General features: G+C 43.6%; 1 protein-coding gene across 1 annotated transcript; it reads left to right on the plus strand.

Moving 5' to 3' along the window:
• Positions 1-5084: 5084 nt before the first annotated feature.
• On the plus strand, positions 5085-22806 carry PYGO1 (pygopus family PHD finger 1). The gene is made up of 3 exons (XM_075006314.1): positions 5085-5584; positions 11737-11822; positions 14428-22806. Exons 1-3 carry the CDS (start codon positions 5536-5538, stop codon positions 15553-15555), a joined length of 1263 nt encoding a protein of 420 aa, XP_074862415.1. The 5' UTR covers positions 5085-5535; the 3' UTR covers positions 15556-22806.
• The last annotated feature ends 1338 nt before the right edge of the window (positions 22807-24144 follow it).

Below are 24144 nucleotides of genomic sequence, written 5' to 3' on the forward strand. Positions count from 1 at the left end.
CAATACTCAGACACAGAAGAGAGTCTGTAAAAAAATTAACTGAGCAGTGGTTACACGCAGCAATAACTGCTGTTTGTAAAAGTTCCGTGCTTAATGTTCTGTAGTCATTTAAAGTATACTTTAAGCCAAAGAATGGTTCTTGCAATGCAAGAGAGCACTGAAGATTCAGTGTTAACTTACCTTATGCAACAGCTCTGTAAATGATTAATAAGTACAAATTTTCATAAGGCTGTACAACTTGGTGCATTCCAACTTCTAAAGCAGGCTTATTTTTCAGTTTGGTTAGCAAAGATGTCTCTAATTAAGGTAATAAATACACTGCATTAGCAGTATTATGAGAGAAAAGTTACTATATAAACAATGGGATTCAAACATACAAACACTTCAAGATTGACATCAATGCATGAGAGAGAGTTTTTGTGAGGTGCTATGATGCTAATAGGATAATCTTACATAATTTGGGAGACATACTTTTCTACTGTATATTTGGGAGAGTTTGTGCATCTGTCTGTGTGTCTGTTTGTCCATTTGTTCAAGCGCTCAGGCTAAATGGTAAGAGTTAGAACCACCAAACTGAGTGTGCAGTTTCCTCTTATATCTTAAAGCCAGGTCAGGGTTTGGTTGTTCCAGGACAATAGGTTGCGCCTGGAATACCACTGTTTCTGGTTAAAGGGAAAGGGAGGGGTCTGATAGCATGGACACTTATACTCCAGAATGACCAGATGGGGGTAGCAAGTAAGTGTGCCACCTGTAGCCCCAGACTGCCCAGGACAGCAGCTGCCTGTTGTCACCATGTGCCAGCAGTGGCCCCCTTCCATGTTTGTTGGCCAAACCAGACTGTCTCTACACCAAATAAACGGACACAAATCAGACATTAAAAACCCACTAGGAGAGCACTTTAATCTCCCTATACACTCAGTAATTGACTTGAAAATTGCCGTAGTGAAAGTGAAAGTGAAAAGCCGGAACTCCTATGCAAACTTAACACTATCAGACTGGGTCTGAGTAGAGACTTGAAGCAGCTAGCTCACTACAAAAGTAATTTTCCCTCCTTCAGTAAACACACCTGCTCATCAATGGTTAGGAATGGGACACATCAACCCTGCTTGAATTGACCTTGTCAGCACTAGTCCTCTGCATAGTAACACTCCCATCTGTGCATGTGTTTATATACTTACCAAATTCAAGTTTCCATTTCGTGCATCTGATGAAGTAGACTCCAGCCCAGAAAAGATTATACCCAAATAAATGTGAGAGTCTTTAAGATGCTCATGGGACTCCTCCCTGATTTTGCCGAAACAGAGTGCCATGGCTACCATGCTGAAACAGAGGTGACTGGTGCATGGGTTCTCGGGGTTGCACTGGCCATCTGTCCCATGCACCATCCCTCCCTCTGCTCCGTCCATGCCAGACCTCTTTCCATGCCTTTTCCTGGTCCTGCTCCACCCCTACCCCACCTGCTGCTTCCTGTGGAAGCACCATGCTGCTTCCAGTGGGTGTGGGGGCAGTATCTCCCAGGGCATCATGGCCTAGGAGAGTGCTTTTGGGCTGTGCCACTGTGGAGGAGAGACTGGCACAGCACTCATGGAGGGGGGACGTGCATATGGCCCCCTGTGCACCCTCATGTGTTGCCTATGCTCTGAAGTGTATATACCTATATATGTCATATTGTTTTCACATCGCCAGTACAAATTGTTTTTTTCATTCCTGAGGGGGTGGGTTCTGGTGGCTTTTCCCTCAGCCCCTAACGAATTTTTTTAGATTCACGTAACCAGTGAAACAACTTTTCCAGCCTTATCTCCACAGCTACGTTCTTAGATTCAGGGCTGGGGGGCAGCCAAGCTAAAATTCTGTCCCATAAACTGTAAGCACAAGCATCCCTGTCCAATATGAAAAGGGATGAACATGGATAGGCCAGAGACAAAAGCAGTCCAAGAGTCTTTTTCAACTGCACAAAGGTAAATCACACTCTGCTGACAACTGAAATGGTTTTCCTTTTGTACTGTTTGCTATTTATTAGAAACACTCAACAAATCAATAGAGATCAGGTCTTTGGTTCAGATCTGCATGAACTTTAGCAGCTAAGGTCAGGTCTGCACGACAGAGTTACTTCAAGATAAGTATGTTGCTCAGGGGTAAATAAATGGCAAAAAATATACACAACTGAGGAGCAAATGATATTCCCAAGTGTTTGGAAGTAATTGTATTTGAAGCCAGCTAACAACAGACAGTATAGTTGGAAATTTATAGACAGGAGACCAGCTGGGGTAGTTTATGGCCTGCAATAAGCAAAAGAAGTCCACACACACAAGAAGTGTAACTCCCAATCTGAGGCAGCCATCACTCCAAACCCAGTGCGTTTTATCACCTTTTTCCCCTTTTTTTTCAGATTCCAACCACTTCTGAAGCATCACTGAATCTTAGGTATTTTTGGAAAGCGCATAGCACTTTATGAGCATTACTGCAATATACATAAAACTATAGTAACAGAGAGGGAGCCATGGTAGTTAGCATACTATCAAAACAAAAAGCAGTCAAGTAGCACTTTAAAGACTTGACTGCTTTTTGTTCACATAAAACTATGTGAGATTCAAATCTCTTGATGGCTGGAGTGAAGTGTATAATGGGTTGTGACACACATCTGTGTACTCTGAAGCAGGTAATTCTGTCTCTGATGCTGCAGCGACTTCCCACTAAGCAGCAAAATGTGCTAAGTTGAAGTTTCAGGTCTTGTCCATTCAGTAGGCCCCTGACTCATGCATAAGTTGCATTTCTGGGCAACCACTCATAAGTCAAATTTCATGTAACACAGGATGGGGGTCCCCTGGTCCTGGCTGTGCATGGCTTCCCGCTCCTGTGAGTGACAGAGCCCAGAACAAGGAGCAGCAGCGCTGTTTTTTTTCCTGACTCATGCACGTGGAGGGGAGCCAGGAGCCTGGGGCAGCTGCTAGGAGCCGGTAGCACAAGGGCCTGGCTGCTGCCCGGTTCCTAGCTCCCCACCACTCACTGGTTGAGTTCAACTTGCGTTAGTCTAAGAAATGCACAAGTTGAAATCGTGTAAGTCAGAGTCTACTGTATTTGAAATGCTACAGCAGCACAATGTACGTTTGTAGCACTTTGACGTGGCTGCTCCCTATGCCAACAGGGATGGTTCTCCTATGAGAATAGGTCATGTACCCCCCAGAGACACAGTAGCTAGGTTGATGAAAGACTCCTGCCCAATTAGCACTGTCTGCGCTGGGACTTGGGGTTTTTTCACACACCTTACTGTTGTAGTCAAGCTGACTTAATTTTCTGGTAAATAGTCTCAGAGGGGTAGCTGTATTAGTCTGCAGCTTCACAAATAACAAGCAACTTAAAGACTATTTTATTAGGTAACGAGCTTTTGTAGGTAAGACCCGTTTTGTCAGATCCTGGAGCAAAAATGAGAATACAGGGTATAGATATACCTAGATATAGCTGGGAGGGTGAAAAACTGGTGGCGGGGGGGCTTGGGCGGGGAGAGAAGTCACATCATTTGTAGGACCTCTGGAAAGAATAAGGTAAGTGGGATGGGTGCTATTCCTGCGAATATGAGAGGTGGAGAAATTGTCTTTGTAATACATTAGATAATTGAAATTTCTGTTAAGCCCTAGGTTAAAGGTGTCAAACTTCCAAATGAATTCCAATTCAGATGCCTCCCTTTGCAAGCTAGTGGACATACAATAATGAACCTTACAGTAACAATCTTGTTACAAAGAGATTTTTACCCCTAGATTACAAAGGGACATACCTTCAGAAAAACCACCACAAGGCAAGACTTAAGTTGGAACCCACAAGGGAAAAGGAAAAGAGGACATCCAAGAAACTCCTGACATAGAGATCTGAAGGGAAACACTAAAAAGATGGGATACACTGGTCAGAGGTGGAAAAGATTGCCCAGGACAGCGGATGCTGGTGAATGGTCATCGATGGCCTATGCTCCAAGATGTAGGAGTGGAAGACGCTTACTACTACTACTTATCAGAGATATCAACTATCTTATGTATTACAATTTCCCCACCTTTGGTAGCTGTAAGAGTAGCACACATCCCACTTAATTTACCCTTTCCATTGGTCCTATTAATAATAGATGACTTCCTCCCCACTTTCTCCCTCTTATTCTGCCTCCCATTATACATACGTGTGTGTCTGTACACACATATATATATGCACATACACCTTTTATTCTAATTTTTGCTCCAAAATGTGATTGTGGGTCTTACCCATAAAAGCTCATTACTTAGTATATACAATTGTGAGTCTTTAAGGTGCTACAGCCCTGCTTGTTTGTTTTTTTTTGTGAAGCTACAGCGCCCCCCCCCCCCGGGAGTCTTTAAGATGCTACGGGACTGCTTGTTTTTGTTAATTTTCTCATGTAGACCAGGCCTTGCTTCAGGCCATGGATGCTGGGCAGGTGAGGAAGCTCTACTGCTGTAGAATAGGCAATCTACAATGATCAAAAGGGAATTTCCAGTGCTCAATCCTCCTAATCGGCTTGCTAAACCCAGCGTTGTGAGCTCCATCCTTGAGGAGGGTATTTAGGGATCTGGGCCAAAGAGATTAAAAAAAGAGATGGTGTTTGGTCCTGTCACGAGGCCCGGGGATGGGACTGGACAACGACCTGAGGGAGGTCAGATGATGGAAGAACTGGGGGGTCGGGGAGGAAAGTCCCCAAAGCCGCGGGGTGAATTTTTGTCGCTATGTCCGTCCATAGTTGTAAGCGGGGCTCAACCCTTGCCGCCTGGCCTGCGTGTGCACGGTGCGGGCTCCCCGCGAAGCGGCAACTCAGCTCCACATGGCGGCACTTGGCCTGCGCTGATCCGCCCGCGGCTGTGCGTTTGTGACAGACTTCGCTGACGACTCCTGCAGAGCTACAGCGGAGCGGCCGCGGTAAAAGCCCTCCCGGGCGGCTGGAACAGGGTCTCGGAGGGGAAGGGGCTTCGCCGCGGCCGATGGCGGCAGGAGAGGGGGGGAGGAGGAAGACGCCATGGCGGTTCCCGGCCCCACTGCAGGGCTTTGGCGCAGGCTTGAGGGGCCTGGAGCCTGCAGCGCGGCGGGACAGGCGTGGGGCTGCTCTCCGCAGAGGGCGCTGTACGCAGCCGAGGGGACGCGCTAGCCTGACAGCCCGGCGGCAGCGGGTGCTGAGCCAGGCGAGGCACATGCCTGCGATATGCTGGGGGCTCACCCAGCTGCGCGCTCCCAGCCCCTTCCAGCAGCCTCCCGGCCGCTCCGCCCGCCGCAGCAGCCCCCCGGCCGCCGCTGAGCCCAGCAATCTCCGCGCCCCGCCGACCGGAGGCGGCCGCGGCGCCCTCCCGCTCCCAAACTTTGCAAAGTCTGGCAGCTCCCCGGGGCCGGCCCGGCTCGCGGCGGCCGCGGCAGCCGAAGCAGCAGCAGGCGGCGGCGGCGGCGGCGGAGGAGGAGGAGGCGGGGTGCGGGCCAGCCGCCCCCGCCGCCGCCGCCGCATCAAAGCGCCTCGATTCCTGCTGCCGTGGGAGTCATGCGCCGCCGGCTGTAATGTCAGCGGAACAGGAGAAGGAGCCCATCGCGCTGAAGAGATCGCGAGGTACAGCGGGCCGGGAGGGCGGGCTGGCTCCTGGGGCGCCCCGCAGGGGCAGCCGGGGGTCCTGGGCCTAAGTCCGCCGAGGAGACATTGCATCCGCCCGCTCGCAGCCTGAGCCAGAGCCTCCCTCCCCCTGCCGCGGGGAGCCGGGAACGGCGGCCGGACTGCGCCCCCGCTCTTCTGGGCAGTAGGCGCGGGATCGGGGCTGCCGCCGGCCCTTACTCGTGTTACGCCCCCTGGGGCTGGTGTCACGCTTGGGGTGGCCGCAAAGCGCCGGGCTGCTGCAGTCTGGGCAGTGCCGTGCCGTGCCCTGCCCTGGCAAGTAGCCTCGCTCAATTGCATTTAAGGCTACGCGGGGAGGCCCCGATCCCTCCAAGGGATCTGCGTGGCCGGCCCCTTGTGGTGGAGCCGGTTGTAGGAACGGGGCCTTGAAGTACAAAAGTTGAGAAGCCCCAGGAGCATTGTTAACTAGTCCGTGGTACACACGTAATATTTCTTGATGGGGATTGTTAACTGCGTTCGGTGTCGCATAGAGGCTTCACCATGCGCTCGGGGGAAGGCCCCTGCACACGGAGTAAATAGTATTCCCAAACTCCGACTTTTCAGTTTCTCATCCTTAATAATAAACTCATATTTGGTTTTATATCTGTTGGGCAATAGCAGAAACAATACCTCCTGTTAATAGTAGCCGTCTGTGTGTGGGCCTGGTAAGGTTTTGGAGCTCACACCCTGCGGAAATGTATTGGGAAAGTAAAGTCCGCTCCTGGCTGCCTACTTGCGGCTGCTGGTTGGCTGGAGACCATTTTTTTGCTTATGAGGGCGGCAGCAGCCCATCTCTTTACCTGGTGATCGCTGTATCTTTACAATGGTAAAAGTCAGACATTTATTTTGGAATGAAATACTGGAACGGGCAGACTGTCGGTGGAAGGACTGAAAATTATCCAGGGAATCATTGGTTTTCTTTTTTGACTGGAGATTTTTTTTTTCTTAATGTTAGCCTTTTTTTGGGGGTGGTGGCAGTTGTGTATCTTTCACTTACACATTTGCAATCCACTTCTTTCAGTTGTTCTAGCAACACCAGGAGAGCAGCAGATTAGGCAGAGTAAATATGTCACAGAAAGATTGGGATTCATGAAATGGATTTAAATAACAGATTCTGATCCTGCCAGCACTGAATACAGTTACAGCTTTATACCTGTGAGTGGCCAATTGACTTCCAGTAGGATACTGCTGAAAGATGTAAAGTTACATAACTGCATAAATCATTGCAGGATTAGGTTAACAGCAGATGCCCACTGAACCAATGTCCTCTCACCCCATTCTGTATATATTTGGTTGGTGGTTGCTCAAAAAACAAAGGACCCCAGATGCATAATTAGCTAAGGGACAGCTTACTCATCAAGGGTTATGGCCCCAATTCTGCAAAGACTTATGTGCTTTAATTCACATAGAGTAAAAGACCAGACTGTGTGTAAAGTTAAGCACGTGCATAATAGTCTTTGCAGAATCAGAGCCTATGTATTTACATAAAAAAGTGTTAAGCTTCACCAGCCTTGACCAGCATGCACTCTGTGTGTGTGTGTGTGTGTGTGTGTGTGTGTGTGTGTGTGTGTGTGTGTGTGTGTGTGTGTGTGTGTGTGTGTGTGTGTGTGTGTGTGTAAAATCGTAAAAATTCAGTCTCTCATTCTCCCACCATTCAAAATTGGGTGAACTAATTCTTTTTCAAAAATTGGAAGAGGAATAATAGCTTTCACATGAGCATAGAAAGTCTATAAGCCCAAACATTTGGGTGTTTTCACGGAAGGCTGTAAGTGTCTCAGAACAGGGGGTTGTGTTGAAACCATTTTGCAACCTTACCTCTAGTCTAAAGCAAAGTACCAAAACGTTTAGTGTATTTTATTGTTTGAAAAGACTGTGTGTGTGGGGTGGATTCAAAAAGTGACTTTCAGGAAAGTTTATTTTGGCTCCTTGATAATCACTCATGTTCTCTCTTCTTAGAAGTGTGTTAGGACTAACATTAATTTTCCTTTTATAAAATCCAAGAAGAAAAATATGTACATTCATAGGCCTAACTTACATTACTGGCCTTGCACAGAGACAGCTGACAGCACAAAACCTTAGTACTTTATCAAGCAGTTTTGCAAATTAATAAACATGCAAGTAGCTTTATTCATGTGCGTAACCCAATTGACTTATTTGGGGCATATAGTCAATCACCTTCCTATGGTTATTTATGCACAAAAGCATTCATGTGATCAGTTCTTTGAATATGGGTTTATACTTAACAAACCTTAGAGCGTTAGGCTGTATTTTGAATTGCTGCAGTAAGCTGAGCATTTGCTGGTGAGCCTTAAAGATTTATCTGGTTGCACAGTTGACACTCTCAGGCAACACTCCCCGCCTATGTCTTAACTCTGTGAGATAAATCTGAATTTAATAAATTTGATTTTGTGATGCTGGGTTTTATACATTTAAATTTGACTATCCTCACCTCCCCACAAATTCTGCACAAAGTCGACTTATTGTTGCCTCACTCTACCCCCAAATATTGACTGTTACAGCAGTGCATTGTGAGAAACTATCCCTCGGTTCCCTCAGCCCCGAAGCATTCTGGGTATTTTTCGCTGGTGCAGTATGGGAAAAAATGCCCTGCAAGTGGTTGTGCGTATGTGATGTCATCTTCCCACATTGCATTGCATTGCCCTCATTCCCCTCCCATTGGAAGCAAATGGCCATTTTCCCAGAAGGAAAAGTAGGGAATCACAATGTGTATATGCTCTGGGATCACCCAGATGACTATGCCATGTCAACTGGTCCCTCAGCTACTTTTCCCCCACTGGAAACCACAGTATGGCATAAAAGAAATGAAGATTGGGAAGAAAGCATCAATAAAGATCATCAAATTAACTGAAATCTCTTGCTTTTATAAAACTGAATTATCAAAGGATTTTACAAAAAGCAGCAGGTGTCTGAGTCTTCTCAACTGGCCCTCCAGCCACTGTCATCCCTCCCTTGATCCAGAAACATCCCTGAAAACATTACAGGAATAATGCCAAGCTTGAAGAAAGGGAAGGATAGGAAGAGTTAGGAAAAAAGACATTTTTGATACAGGATTTTTGGCTTCCCACTTTATGACACAGAGGTGCCCAATATGGGGCTTGGAGCTCCCTCATTGCATTAAGGGGCAATGAGGTCTTAGGTTGAAGGGCTAGTTGACATGGTCTCCTCAGTGTTGCTCAGCTAGGGGAGCCAAGCCTGAATGACTGTGCAGAGGCTGCCCCCCTCATCCCATTAGGGGTGTGTTGTGAGGTGTTGGGTCATTGGTTGAAGGGCCAGTTGGCATGGTCCCTTCAGTACTGCTCAGGTGGGGGTGGCAATCCTCCCTGAAATCATTGCAACTGGGGGGCAGGTAGACTTGCCCCCCGGCAACAGCAAGCCCCTGAAATCTTTCCCACCCTTGGCGCCCTCAGTATGCGCAAGCCAGGACGTGGTGCTGCCTGGCAACCTGGTGTACACTGAACAGCAGGCATGTCCTTTTATTGGGTAGGGGGCTAGCCACGTGATGTGGTTGGGCATGGGAAAGACCCCAACTGTATGGTGCCCCTGTACAAATGTGAACCTCGGAAAAGAAGTTTCTCAGCCTCTCATACAAGCATGACCCCACAGCCTAGCTGCCATGTGGTGCAGTGGGGCAGGGGATGGGACCATCTCTGAAAAAAAAATCCAAGCGCTCAGCTTACAGAACCCTGAACTCCATGTTGGGGCTGTTTTTAATGGGTAGATCCTCTCACCGCGTTGATAGCAGAGAAAGAAAGGAGCTTCTTAGCCTCTCTGACAAGCATGATCCCACAGGCTAGCCGCCACGGTCTTCCTGGTGCCAAGTTCAACTTTGTGGGCTTCCTTGTACCTAATTCTTGTGCACCTGGAGAGCAGCAGAGATGGAAGCGGCTAGAGCAGACAACTGTGGAGCATTGTGGGATACATACGGGACACCTCTGGAGGCTAATAAATTCTATTAAAAGACGTGACATTTCCAAACTATCCTTAATTTGAACTTTTAGATTCGAACTCGACGCTATGTCAAGTTGCTTCTGATGGTGTTATAATATTGACCTTAGTGCTGCCTAAAATCGACCTAATGGTTTTTACAGTGAAGATGGTGACATTCTAAATTCAAGCTAACTGCCTTAAATTTGACTTCATCATGCAGCGTATATATAGCCTCATTAGCCTCAGCTGCTGAATTTCATTTAAAGAAGCTAAAATGCATTGAACATTTTCTAGATAATATTTTTCTGTATTTTCAGTTGCTCTTGTTGACACATGGATGATAAGTGAACATGAATGGGAAAGAGAATTGTTTGTGTAATTGTGAATAGAAGAGAAGATGTCAATGAGACAGTATTCCCTTTACATTGTGATATGTCTGTAGGAATGTTTGAGAACACCTGGTTGATGAAAAATGGGAAAAATTTGAGGAGATTACTTTATATTTTATCAAACTAGGACATTTTGGCTGGAATTCTGGGAGCTCTTTCCAATAAAAATTCTGCAGAATATTTACAGTTTGTAATCTAGGGGCAGCTGTGCTATACATAGCACTATAAAGGGACGTGACATTTTACATTATAGGCTGTAGGAACTGGACAGGATGTTTTACATTATAAACTGTAGGAATTGGATTTCTCCCCAAATTGCCAAGAATTATTCTCACAACAAATTTGTTGTGCTCTGCTGTGACATGTTAACACTTGAACAAGATAAAAATTTTCCCTGTTTTGAAATTTGAAGATTTCAATTTACCACTTTTCTTCTAGTTGTAACGATTTGGGGCAGTCGCTTTTCTTCAGTGCACACAAGACAGTATTTTACAAATTGTAAATTATATCTGATGTGCACAATATGAAATATGAGATGGGATTTTAATTTTGGCAGAGCCAAAAGGAAGTTATTAAAGCAAAAACAGGATTCCTCCGTGAGGTGGGAAGCAGTTTTCCTGAAAGCCTGGTTCTGAAGCAGTCTGAGTTATCTTTGTGGAAATTATCCCAGTGCCACTTATTGCCCTCCTGGATAGTTTGGTATCAGAGCATGGACAAAGAAGACTGGACTTGTATCTGTTCTATATGAATGGATTGGATCTGTACTGATGTTTCTGCCTGCTTAAAATCTGTGCTCTTCATAGTGTCAGCCTGTGGTTTTCCAAATGCTTAGTATTTATCTCGGGGTTATGCTACATCCCAAAACAAATGAACAATTTCTACCACTAGTATAGTGGGGCATTTATCACTCAAATCTCCTCTATCCATCTACAGCTTTACAAGGGATTTAAAAATAAAAGGTCACAATTTGTTCTGCAGGATCCTGTAGAACTTTAGATGTCTGTCACATCCTGATAAAAGATGTAGCTGAATGTCAGATGAAGCACTGATTTTTCTTTCTGTTTGTTAAAGTGAAATAAGTGGATCAAAAAGATAAGCGTCCTTCATATTGCCGGAAAATGTGCTTGTACCAAAATAGCTTTTTTTAACTGCTACATAAGGAGGTATAACCGCTGCAAAGGAATTCCGTAGTGCTGGCTCATTGATTATAGTGGGATTTTTCCTGAGGTAACCTTCTGCATGATTAAGACTTACATTTATGGCAGTTTGGAACTGGCAAGCTGAGAGCCTTGTCTCAACAGTATGCCAGGTTTCCAGGGCTGTTCATTAATAGAATGCCAGGTTCTTATTCATAGACTTGTTCCTGCTTGCACTTTCCATAACTACAGACTCTAACTGCAGTGGGAGTCCCAGGATGACAAACACCACATCTGAGGAAGTTAAGTGGGAGATGAATCTTAGACAATTCTTTTTTGGCAAGAGAAGAAATCTTAAGCACCAGGGGCTTGATTTAAAACCTAATTAAATTAATGGAACTCTTTCCACTGACTTCAATGGGCTTTGAACCAGGTCTCAGTATTTGAGTGGAGAAGTACTCCTGCAGTTGTATTACAGTGCTCTGTACCTCCAGGTGTGTGCTATCTAGTTTTACACTCGTATTTAGTGACACTTCAATGTTTGTGTTGGGCTTTTTTTTTTGTAAGACCCAAAAAAAAGCACAAGCTATTACAAACTCTATATTGAAACAAATGAAGAATTACGATTGAAATTTTGTAGGTGGTGACAGTGGATTGGATGGGTTAGGAGGACCAGGAGTACAACTTGGAAGCCCAGATAAGAAAAAGCGCAAGTCAAATACACAGGTAAATTGCTTATGGTGTTCTTGATTTTTAATAAATAAAGCATTTGGTTGTTGCTAACTAATATCTCTTTCATCCAGGAATACCAATCCTTTATCACAGGCACAGATTAGTAGTTTTCTGGTATCTTACAAGTCACATTATAGACCCCTGTCCATCCTTATACTGGTTACTAATAGAGGTTCCACCTCCCTGGTCTGGAATGGTAGGGACCTGACTGGTCCTGGATTAGAGAATTTGCTGGACGAAGGGAGATTTCCTTTCACCAGTCCCTCACCCACCACCTCGGGGCTGCTCACCTATCCACAACTGTGCGGGTGCCCTGGCCTAGGCTGCTGGGGCTCTGTTCATGCTGGTCTTGCTGTGGGACACCAGTTCCAGCTCTGGTCCAGCGGGACTTCCAGGAATGCGGCTCCAGCCCTGTGTGGCTGCCCACAGCTTCTAGGAGAAGCCAGCTACAGCCCAGACCCAGCTCCAGCCCTGTGGAACTGATAGGGAAGCCAACTCCAGCTGCCATCCCATGGGGCTGCCAAGAATGCAGCTCTGGCTCTGCCTGGCTGCCCTGGTCCTGCAGGGCTGCCAGGAGAATCCAGTGCTGGCTCTGGCTCCATCGGGCTGCCTGGGGCTCAGTTTTAGCCCTGCGCAGCTGCCCCAGACCCAGCCTTGGCCCTGCGGGGCTGCCTGGGATGTGGCTCTGGCTCCATGGGCCTGCATGAAGACACAGGCCCTGTGCAGCTGTTCCCCCCACCCCCCACCCATGGGGTTCCTGGGGGATGCGGGTTCCTGCCTGCACAGCTCAGGGCTGCCAGGGATGGCTCCAGTCGCCCAGGAAAGCAAGAGGACATGGGCTGCAGCTTGCCCTCCTGTCCAGCTCTCTGGTCCCAGAACACCCTGGGGCCCCCTGGACAAGGGATGTTGCTGGACCAGAGAGTGCCAGTTTTAGGAGGTACAACCTGTAACTCTTCTTGAAATTCTTTTAATCGTTGGCGATTGCTTATACCCTGCAAGGGAACAATATAGTTTTTCTGGTAAGGATGACTGAATGACCATAAGACTTAGTTGCCAATGTAAAACATGAGTATTGATCATCTGTAAAACGGAATTGTCCTCAGTTTTGTTCACTCAGCACTGTGTCCCTGAATAGATGCTCTTAGTTGCTTAGTTGCACATAATGAAAACAACCTTATTCGTGTAGAGCCTTTTACCACCTGCATGCCCAATGCCCATTGACTGGTGTCTGTTGCTTTCTTTGTTCTTTTTCTTGTTCACTAGTTAGGGGTGAACTTTGCTATTGGGCATATACTGTTAATTTCGGGCTTTTGGATCTCTTAGGTCTCTAGTAACGAAGCTTTCCTTTTGCAGCAGAATAACAATAACTAGAACAGTGATGCAGATCAGGTTCCTCCTCCTTTGTTACCACTAACAAGGTTTGCAGGGCAACAGAAATCAGGAAAATCATTTCCCTAGCCTTAGCTACTAAATAGTTAGTTAAGACCAAATTCCATGCACGCTCTGCATGAGGCAGCTTTTTGGAAGTGAGCCAGCCAGAACTCTTCCTCCCAAACTGGACCAGAACAGGAATCAATTACACAGTCACTCTCCATGGTCATTTATGCAGCCACTGTGTCAACTAACCACCCCCACCCAGCCCCATTGCTGAGGGTTTTAGGTTGCAATTTGTGGGCCTGCTGGCCGTGCTCCCAGCCCATCCACAGTTCCGCAGAGTGCTGTCATGGACCAAATCCCTGTAGTTCTCAGAAGATGGTGAGTCCCAATGGACAGACTCTGTCCCGCCTGCATACCTCACAGTATGGATACAATAACATTACTGTCTTTTAAGTCTTGCTTAGCCTCATCAAAAGTTAGGTGATCAGGGGGAATTATTTGCCCTTTAACTTAGTACATTTAGCCTGAGGTGAAACTAAGGAAAATCTCTTTTTAAATGGGCTTTGCACACAAGATTTTATGTTTTAATTATGTGATTTTTTGTTTGTTTGTTTGTTTGGAGTCCTACTTTTCTGAAATAAAAGGACAAAAACACACCCTGAGCATTTTAGCATTATGTTGTACAGCTTTAGTTTTTAAATATAGTGCCATTAGCCTCAATCACTTTAATGGCATCATGAGTTTTATGAAACAGCTCTTAAGACAAACTCAGAAAAATACTTTATAAAATATGGCATGTGTACCAGCCACAGAACCCAGCTGGCTTCAGTAAGGGTTCTATGGGAGACAGTGGCAAGATAAGATTCCTATTAAAAATGTAAGACCAACAGTGGCATTTGGCCTGCATGCCTGCAAAGGGATTCACTTTTCTATCACAAAATCAACACTGTAAATGATGCCTATATTGGTGGTCTTGCAAGAGAGGTCCAGGGAGGAATGAGTCTGAACTATTCTCTCTCTCTTTCTGAGGAGACTTAAGGCTTACTGGCAGAGTAATAGAGGGAAGCTTATGCTGATTGCTGCTGCCCATGTGGCACCTGACTGAATGAATGAAAGACTTCGGTGCTGCCAGTCCAGCTTCTTGGTGGCTGAAAGTCCTTGTGTTCTTGTAGAGAAGTTTACAGTAATGCTAATTTAAATGTTATATTCTGAATATTTTCAGGGCTCTTCCTTTCCTCCATCTGAATATGCTCCACCGCCAAATCCAAGCTCAGACCACCTTGTAGCTGCTAATCCGTTTGATGATAACTATAATACTATCTTTTATAAGCCCCTACCTTCAGGAAATCCTTATTTTAGCAATCCTGGCTATCCTGGTTTTGGAGGCTATAACACTTTCAGAATGCCACCTCACATGCTGCCCAGAATGTCCTCACAATATGGTGGTTCTTACACCCTCAGAAACCAACCACATCCACTTCCTCAGAACCCCGTGGGAATGGGTTTTAATCGACCACATGCTTTCAGCTTTGGTCCACATGATAGTCCAGGCTTTGGGAATCAGCCATCTTATAACAGTGGTCAAATGAGTCAAAATGTCAATATGCCCAGTCAGCACTTCAGACCAAATCCTGGTGAGAACTTTGGTCACATTCCCCCACAAAATACTAATCAAATACCACATCCTGACATGCCAGCTAACTTTGGACCTGGAAGCAATCAAAATTTTAATTCCCAGTTAGATTCAAATCATTCTTTTGTTCCACCACCGAACACCTACAATCAAACAAAACCATCAGCACAAAAGCAAGACTTCACTCAAGGTGCAAGCAAGACTTCCAACCAGAACACTACGGCACATCAGCATCACCACAGAACAGATGACATCGTGAACCAAGGTAATGCTGACTTAAAAAATGTTAATCGAAACAGTGTACTAAATCAAGAGAACAACCATTCTAATAATGCAGATAACACTAACAGTCATGCTAATGGGACTCAAAGCAAGTCCCGTCAGCCTAGAGGTACAGCTGAAGGATGCAACTCTGAAAAGAACAGCAAACCTTCTCTCCACCCCAGTCGTCATGGTCATTCATCCTCTGAGCCAGTCTATCCATGTGGAATTTGTACACATGAAGTTAATGATGACCAGGATGCCATCTTGTGTGAAGCTTCTTGTCAAAAATGGTTTCATCGGATATGTACGGGCATGACTGAATCTGCTTATGGCCTCCTCACTGCAGAAGCCTCAGCAGTATGGGGCTGTGATACTTGCATGGCTGAAAAGGATGTCCAGTTGATGCGTACTAGGGAGACTGCAGGGCCACCTGCATTGAATACTGATGGATAACATCCTTTGACGCAGTGTTCAAATGCATGCTACGGAGGTGTAGCTGTTAATGGTGTGCTTCGTTTTCTACAGACAATCAAGGTTTGTTTGTTTTTTTTCACTTAGTCTGTCTTCTCTCATGAAATTCCATATGTTTCTCTTTGTTTTATGCTGGTGAGTATTTAAACTTTGATCAGAAAAACAATGTTTGATGCTCCAAAATATGACTGGTACTTTTTTGCTAACTGGTAAGTGTTGCATTAAAAATGAATTACTGATGTCAGAACGTATGCCTTGAGGAATACAGGCTGCCAGCTAGTGCTGAGCCTTGATGGTACTATATATTGGAAGCATTTGTTATTGTTGTGTTATTGTTTTGCTTATGTTATTGTCTGCTCTTAAAAAGGGGGCAGGGAGATGGAGGAGGTGACATAGAGTACTAATGAAATTTATTTTAAGATGAGCACGAAGGATTTAGAATTTTTTTCTTACTCTATGTCTGTGACAATGAAACATCATTGTATTTGATTGTTTTAGTGTTTGTGATGTTTCCCCATCAAAATATGGGGTCTCCTGACTTCTCAGCAATTATTTAACAGCTGAGACCTCCAGTGAAGCCTTGTTACTAAAAATTCACTATTTTTACAGAATAGATCATACCATTACAAAATAGCATTACATTTAAAAACACTAAACACCAAGGTTGCAAAGTCAAGCACTCAGAAGTTAGGTAGTGCCAGAATTTAGCTCTTCCTTTGTATATGATATGTCTTTGTATGATATGGTCTTTAATTTTACATGATCACATGCTTTCTCCAAGATGCCAGGACACCAGCTGGCAGAGCATTGACAGCAGAAGAGAGACTGTCTCCCTGCCCCTCACATTGATTAAGCTTGTGTAAACTCTGTTGTTTTTTTTTCCCTTTTTCTCCAGTACATTGTAATTTGACCAGACTCGGTGAATTTTTATAGGGCCTGTAAAAATTATTGTCCACCTGTCAAACTTTAAGTCCCTGCTGCAGAGCATGGGATATACTAGAGTTTCATAACTTTAAATAGTTCTAACATCTATTTTAAGATGGGCAACATGTCATATTTGTCCTAACCTTGTTCTTGGAAACAAACTGTTGAATTTTCCAGGTACATGACATGAAAAATACAATGTGAACAGTTAAAAAGTGGTAAAGTTACAACTGAGAACAAGATTTTATAATGAAAAGTGCAGGACAGCCTTAATAGTAGGTAGTGCTACTAAATCTGCCTATTATATTTACCCTTATGCTAATGAGTTCTTATAAATCATTAAAATCAAACCACACTTGTTAAACATGACAGATGCTAGTCATGTTGCTTAATGCACTACTTGACGACTCTCATGCTGTGTTGATAAAGCTGGTATAAGAATCTAAATAGACTAGAAATGTAAAGGTCACATTGTGATACCTCATCATTCTGTTAATTAATTTTGAATTGTTTACTAATTCATAGTTTACAAGGTTCCCCTACTGGGTAGGTGTTAGTGAGGGTCAGCTGTGACTGTGCTTCTAAATATTTCTTGGAGATGTGTTCTCCATTATGTGTCTGTATGTAGCTCCCTTCTTAATGTTATAAGTATGAGTGTAAAGGGCTACCTACAGGTTCCTTTCATTATTAAAGGACCATCTGGGGAATGGTGCCCAGAGGTTCTGGTACTTTCCCACACCTTTCACATCTCCTCACTGGCAACCTGCAAGAGGTGTGAAGGAGAATTTGGGCCTGTGTTTTCAACATCACTAGTTTTTAAGTGTTTTCAGTACAAAGGCTTTCTTACTGGTTTGATGATATACTGTAGTAATCGCTACTAAAGTAATGTTTTCAGGAATTTTGCTAGTGACTTGCTGCCTTAATTCTAATTTGTTTTTACTATTGAGGGAGAATTAAAACCCAAACTTTGTTCAGAAAGTGTAGGTTCCCGTGGGCTAGATTCTGATTTCTGTTGCACCAGTGCAAATTGTGAAACTTGTGGAGTTACCCCAGATTTATCTTGATGTAACTGAAACCAGAATTCTGCCCAGCGACTGAGAAATCCACCAGAGGTATAGGGATGGTACTTTCATTGCTAGTTTGTGGTGATTTGAGTTCTTCAAGATTCTTAATGCGAGTACAAGATTCCGATATTTGTCCTTAGAAGTTCACTAATGCAAGAGTTGGGTAGTATGTTTAAAAGATTTCTGGCAACCTCTTCTCCATAACAATTCCAGTATTTCACATGGGCCACATGCTTTCTACATTTGTTAGCAAAATATTTCCATATGAATGTAACCAGATGTATTAACTCAGTAGCATTTGGGGATGGGCAGAGAGTGAAAAATGTTGAGTCTTACAAATAAATGGCATCAGCAAATGCCATCAAAGTACCAAAATTTAATAGCTATCATAGCATCGATATTGATGTGGTGTCAATATTTCTGAACTCTATTTACAAAGAGCAGATTAATTGTGTGTGTGTGTGTGTGTGTGTGTGTGGGTGGAGTGTGTTAGCTAATAGTATTTCAAGTATGTATGAGCAAAAGAGCAATCATGTTTAGTAGGGTAGTAAGAATGTTATCTGCTTAAAATTAGAACCATAGAGCTATGGGGTTAGGTGGGTTGGTTAGTATATCTGTTTGTTGTAATACTCTACATGAAACAAATTGTATTGAGCTATCATGTAATTCTTTCAGTGTTTAGTGTTTTAGATTGTCCTGGTGCTTCACACCAAAATATTGTAAGAACATTGTAAATCTGCAAACCTGGAGATTTATGGAGAATGGAGGAAGCAGATCAATCCCATCTCCTTTATAAAATCACTCAGAATGCTGCTTCATACTGATTTATCAGTAGTGTGGCTGCCCAAGTTTTTAAATTTTTAATCGCAGATGAAACAAGTAATTGGAAAAGTAATTAAATAGTTGGTAATGCTGACAAACTTATTTTTGCCTAAGATAATTTTAAATGTGCAAATATTTTATATACCTTTTAATATTTTAATAGTGTTGTAATCAGTGGTGGGATAAGAGACACTGCTGTCTGTTGGCTAGAGAGATATATCAGAATTCCTATCTTTTGTTCCTCACTCCTTTTCTGATTATCTTTATAGCCTTCGACAAGTCAGTTCAGTAAAATGAGGCACAGGTAGTTTCTGTATGATGGGATTAATACTGACTTCACAGCATATTGAAAGACTGAATAGTTTAAATCTTCAGATGAAGGACACTGTTGAAGTGCCAAGTATTATAAGATATTTAGTGTTTGTGCTATTTAAAAAAAAGAATGGTTTTCACAGCTGCTTAAAGAATATATTTAGCTTCTGTATAAATTTCCGCTCATGCCCCAATCCTGCAAACACTCTTAGGCTTTGTCTACACTAGAGCATAGAGTTGATTTTAAGGGACTTAGCTCGATTTTTGTAATGTGACTGTCTTCGCTGCAAATACCATTTGGTCGATTTTAAGCGGTGCTGAAGTTGACTTTCTTTCCCAGCCTGTCTTGGGAGGTGTAAGACCAAGTTTGAATCTAAAAGCTCAAATTAATGGTAGTGTGGAAACAGCATTATTTTAAATTGATTTTATTGGCCTCCAGAGGTATCCCACAATGCCCTAAATGTGTATGTTCTGGCCACTTTCACCTCTACTGCTCTCCAGGTGTGCAGGAAGTCAGTAACAGGAAGCCAGGGAATTTGAATTCATTTTCTTTCTGGCCTCAGGAGCAATCACACTTAGCCATGAGTTGCTGGAGTCACAAAAAAGCCCCAACATGGAGCCCTCAGGAGATCCAGGATCTCACTTGTGTGTGGGTGGATGAATTAGTGCTGGGTAAACTGCAAAACCAGCAAAAGAAATGTGGACATTTATGGAGAGATTCCCCAGGGCAGGCTGGAGAAATGTTACACCAGGGATGCTCAGCAGTGCTGGGTGGAAATCAAGCACCCTCCCCACTCCCCTCACCTGGCTGCTGGGCTGTGCTGACCATGCTTCCAGACAGTGGCGTGTCCTGTCCTGTGTGGGGCTTCAGTGCTTGAGAAGACTTTTTCCCTGCACAGGATTTAGTAGGAGAGAAACTCACAAGCACCATTCCTTCATAGGAAATGGTCCCCCAGGCCACACGTTGTGGGAGGGAAGTTTGGCCCTGCAGAGAAAGCATAGGACACTTTCTTGAATCAAAGAACTTGTTGAGGGTACTTTTTAAAAAGGGACAGAAGACAACACTCTTTAGAAAATACTGAACGCAGAGGAGGGCAAAGGTCAGGGGCATATGTCCTGGGCAGAGGTTATGAACTGGCAGGCATAAGGGCAACCTGCAAAGCACAGAGAGATGCAATGCAAATCAACCATACTCTGCCCCATTTTAACCAATCAACAACAATGCGGTTTTCACAATGCCTTTTTTTTTAATATAGGGGCTGAGGCTGTCCTTGACCTCCATTATCCCCCATCCCCTCTGCATTCCAGGCCCCCAACAAAGGGAGACCAGGGTGCATGTTGAGGAGGCCCTATGATTGTGCATATTGTGGAGGTGGCAATCTGCAGTTCCAGTAGGGACTGCTTTAAAACATAAAGTCCGCATTGCGAGTTAGGTGGGGGACAGTTCTGTAAAATGTACAGAGCAGAAAACAAGTTTCTCTTCTACTAGCTGCGTCTACACGTGCACGCTACTTTGAAGTAGCGGCACCAACTTCAAAATAGCGCCCGTCGCGTCTACACGCGTCGGGCGCTGTTTCGAAGTTAACTTCGACGTTAGGCGGCGAGACGTCGAAGTCGCTAACCTCATGAGGAGATAGGAATAGCGCCCTACTTCGACGTTCAACGTCGAAGTAGGGACCGTGTAGACGATCCGCATCCCGCAACGTCGAAATTGCTGGGTCCTCCATGGCGGCCATCAGCTGGGGGGTTGAGAGATGCTCTCTCTCCAGCCCCTGCGGGGCTCTATGGTCACCGTGGGCAGCAGCCCTTAGCCCAGGGCTTCTGGCTGCTTCTGCGGCAGCTGGGGATCTATGCTGCAGGCACAGGGTCTGCAACCAGTTGTCAGCTCTGTGTATCTTGTGTTGTTTAGTGCAACTGTGTCTGGGAGGGGCCCTTTAAGGGAGCGGCTTGCTGTTGAGTCCGCCCTGTGACCCTGTCTGCAGCTGTGCCTGGCATCCCTATTTCGATGTGTGCTACTTTGACGTGTAGACGTTCCCTCGCTGCGCCTATTTCGATGTTGGGCTGAGCAACGTCGAAGTTGAACATCGACGTTGCCGGCCCTGGAGGACGTGTAGACGTTATTCATCGAAATAGACTATTTCGATGTTGGCTGCACGTGTAGACGTAGCCACTAAATCCTGTGCAGGGAAAAGTCTTCTCAAGCACTGAAACCCCATGCAGGACAGGACAGGTTCCTCCTCTTGGATCTGTAATGAGTCTTGAAGTAATTACAGTACCTGGGCCACTACTACTGTTGGCAGCAGAAACATTGTTAAGATTATTATCTGAAATAATGCATTTCAGATTCACCATGTGGTCACTTCCGTTGTATCTACACCAGCTATAAGTGGCAGACTTGACTCATTTTCTTGCACATGTGGTGAATGACTACTGCCAGAGGCACTGTGTTCCTCTTCAGTGTCATGGGCTTCAGTTACTGAACCATTCCTGTTTGGTGTATTTTTACTGGGGAAGAGACTTCTGAAAAATGGCTGTTTGTTTTCAGCGGTGGGAGGAGTGAGGGCACTGCACTCTGGGAAGATATCACATTCCCACAACTACTTGTGGTGCATTTTTTCCCCCATAATGCACTGGCAAAAAAAACCCAAAATGCAACAAGGCTGCAGGAACTATGGGATGCACTGCAGAAACAGTCGAACTTAGGCAATTTAGTGAGGACACACTATGTCGACTTTGTGAGCAAGTTTGGATGCTCAGCTTTGACTTCATAAAATCTAGTGCTGGAAGTCAGCTTTGACAAATTCAACTGTAATGCCAAGTGTAGACATAGCCTTACACATGTACTTAATTTTAAGCAGGTTTTAAAATTTTAAGTCCTAATGACAATGAAATTATGTTCATGAAGTTCGGAATATTTGAGTGTATGCACTATTGGAGGCTTCATTAGGAATTCATAACTAGATATTCTTAAGTGTATTTTTTTGGTTTGAGTTGTTTACAAGATGAGTGGTGTTGACATTTAGCACCTTTTTCATTTTTCTTTATTCCAGCTAAGTAGAACTTAATAACTTCTGCATAAAATATCTGTACGTCTCATTTATATATAATATTGCCTGCCTAAAAGTATCTGTGACATTTTATAAAAAGGTCATGCTTCTTATGTTGTATGTGACTGAAATGACTGTTTCATATTAAAACTAGTCTTTCCTTACGTACTGCTTATATATACCTGTTTTGGGATATCAGTTCAGTACTTTTATACAATCTTGGATGTGTTCCACATTGGTGACATGTATTTTTGCAACAACGTTTTTGTTTTGATTATAAATTAAAGCATGTCTGAAGTAATACATGCACTAGTTCTGTGTTGTGTGGCAAAGTTAATGTATGTAATTCAAATTGGAAAAAAATGTGTCCAAACTTTGTCCAACATTAACCCTATGGCAAGGGATGAAATTACTATGTAATACGTATTTCATATCATGATGTGTTTTAAACTGCTCTAGGAAGTATGTAAAACATTACACATTATGGATTGGTAGCTGGCCTGGTATTCTTGCATAGAATGAGATACGGTAGATGATAGCAATTCATGATAACTAATACAGTAAATACTTTTGAAAACACATAGCATTTATGTACAATGTGTCTGACCTTTAAATTTATTGCTAGAAGTGTTTATGAATAGTAAGAGTTTCAGAGTATATCACTAACAGAAGAGTGCACATTTGATTGCTTATAACAATGTGACATCTTATTACATCCTTTTTATATAGTTTAAAATAATTTAATGGAGTTATTTATCTTCTGGACATGAATATGACAATGCAGGACATTGTAGGTATCAATGTATTTTAAAATTGTTATTGTAATGGTCAAGTCCCAATTTTCATTTGAGGATTTGCTATATTAGAATAGCTTTTTCTTTAAAATCAGAGTGAATTAAGTGTACTGAAAAACAAAACTCTAAAGGCAATATAACTACCATGCACTACATTTGTCTTATGCGTGTCCTCATTTGCACCAAACTAGTATACGTTCTCAGAAGCGTGTGTTTCTATAAAAAAAAAAATAAATAAAGGTTTGATTTCAGGCTTCAAGTGCTTTTAGTGTCTGATCCTATGAAGTGCTGAAAGTCATAATTCTTATTAATTTAATTAGAAATTAAGGGAGCACAGCACTTCTTTACCCTTAGCATAGAAATTTAATGTTTGTCTGTTCTGGCTGGGTCCAGGTGTACTAACCTGCACAGCCACTTGCAGAATGACTCATTCCAAGAGCATAAGAAATACATCTTTTCACATGTGTAAGTGGTGGCATATGTTATAGATTAATTACTCTCTTGTATTGACACATGCTCTAAGTCTTTGAATGATTATGGATTCAGCTCCACGTTCTTCTCCTTCAAAGGAGTGTTCCATGCACTTTGATTCATGCATTGCTGTGTAAAAGATAACTGTGAGGGAGAACACCTTGTTTCAGGGGGAGAAAGATAATGCTGTGACTTAAGTCCCACAGAGAATTTTTACATTCTGTTTGCATTTTTGGTCACAAGCTAGATTTTGGTTCAAGAGAAATAGTATTTAAGCATATGTGAGTGCTGCATTATAATTTATGAAGAATGAAAACAAAACAGTGACAACGCATATCCCAACCCAACCGTTCACCTTCTCCGTATACCTGGATATTAGACAAACATTGTACATATTTTCAAACAATTACATAGGGTATTTGTACTTCTCATCTCTTTTATGTTTATTCTTTCCTTAATCTTTCATCTTCATGTTGGACTCTTCAGGTTCTAAAATATAGCTGTGACTTTTTAGAATTTTACATAAAATCCCTCCTAACTACTTGCATGTATAGAGTTAGGAAGGGATATTGCATTTCATCATGGTCTGCTGATTTTTTTTTGTTTTGTTTTTTGTTTTTGTATGCATTATCAACATTTTTTCTCTAGTGTAAAATTGAGTTAACGTAGGAAGCTGCAGAACTGGCGCTCCTCAGACAGTACATAACATGAACTCATTAATACTGTTGACATTTAATTTTTAACACAAAATGTTATAATCCTGCCATTGCCTACAGTAGGTATATTGTGTTTATGTGAGAAGTTAATTTTGAGGGGTAAATGCCTGTTGATTTAATGCAGAGCCGGTAGCTTACACAAATTTTACCTTGATTTGCAGTTGTATGAAAGACCCAAACTCAAGCAGAGACCAATGTTAAATTTCATTCTTCTGAGAAGGAATTCAGGCACAGGGTCTCCCTGGTGTTTGGCTAATGAGGCGACTTTAGAGAGTGCAGCATGTCCTATGTAGTCAGCCGCCTCCCTGTGCTTACCATTTTGGGAGAGGTTACTCTCCTGATAGAGGCAGCAGCAAAGAAGTCCTGGAGCAGATGCTACAATGAAGCCTGCTGACAGGAAGGTGGCGGGGGGAGTGGAAAA

The sequence above is a fragment of the Carettochelys insculpta genome, chromosome 12 (genome assembly GCF_033958435.1).
Source record: "Carettochelys insculpta isolate YL-2023 chromosome 12, ASM3395843v1, whole genome shotgun sequence".
Taxonomy (NCBI): Eukaryota; Metazoa; Chordata; order Testudines; family Carettochelyidae; genus Carettochelys; species Carettochelys insculpta.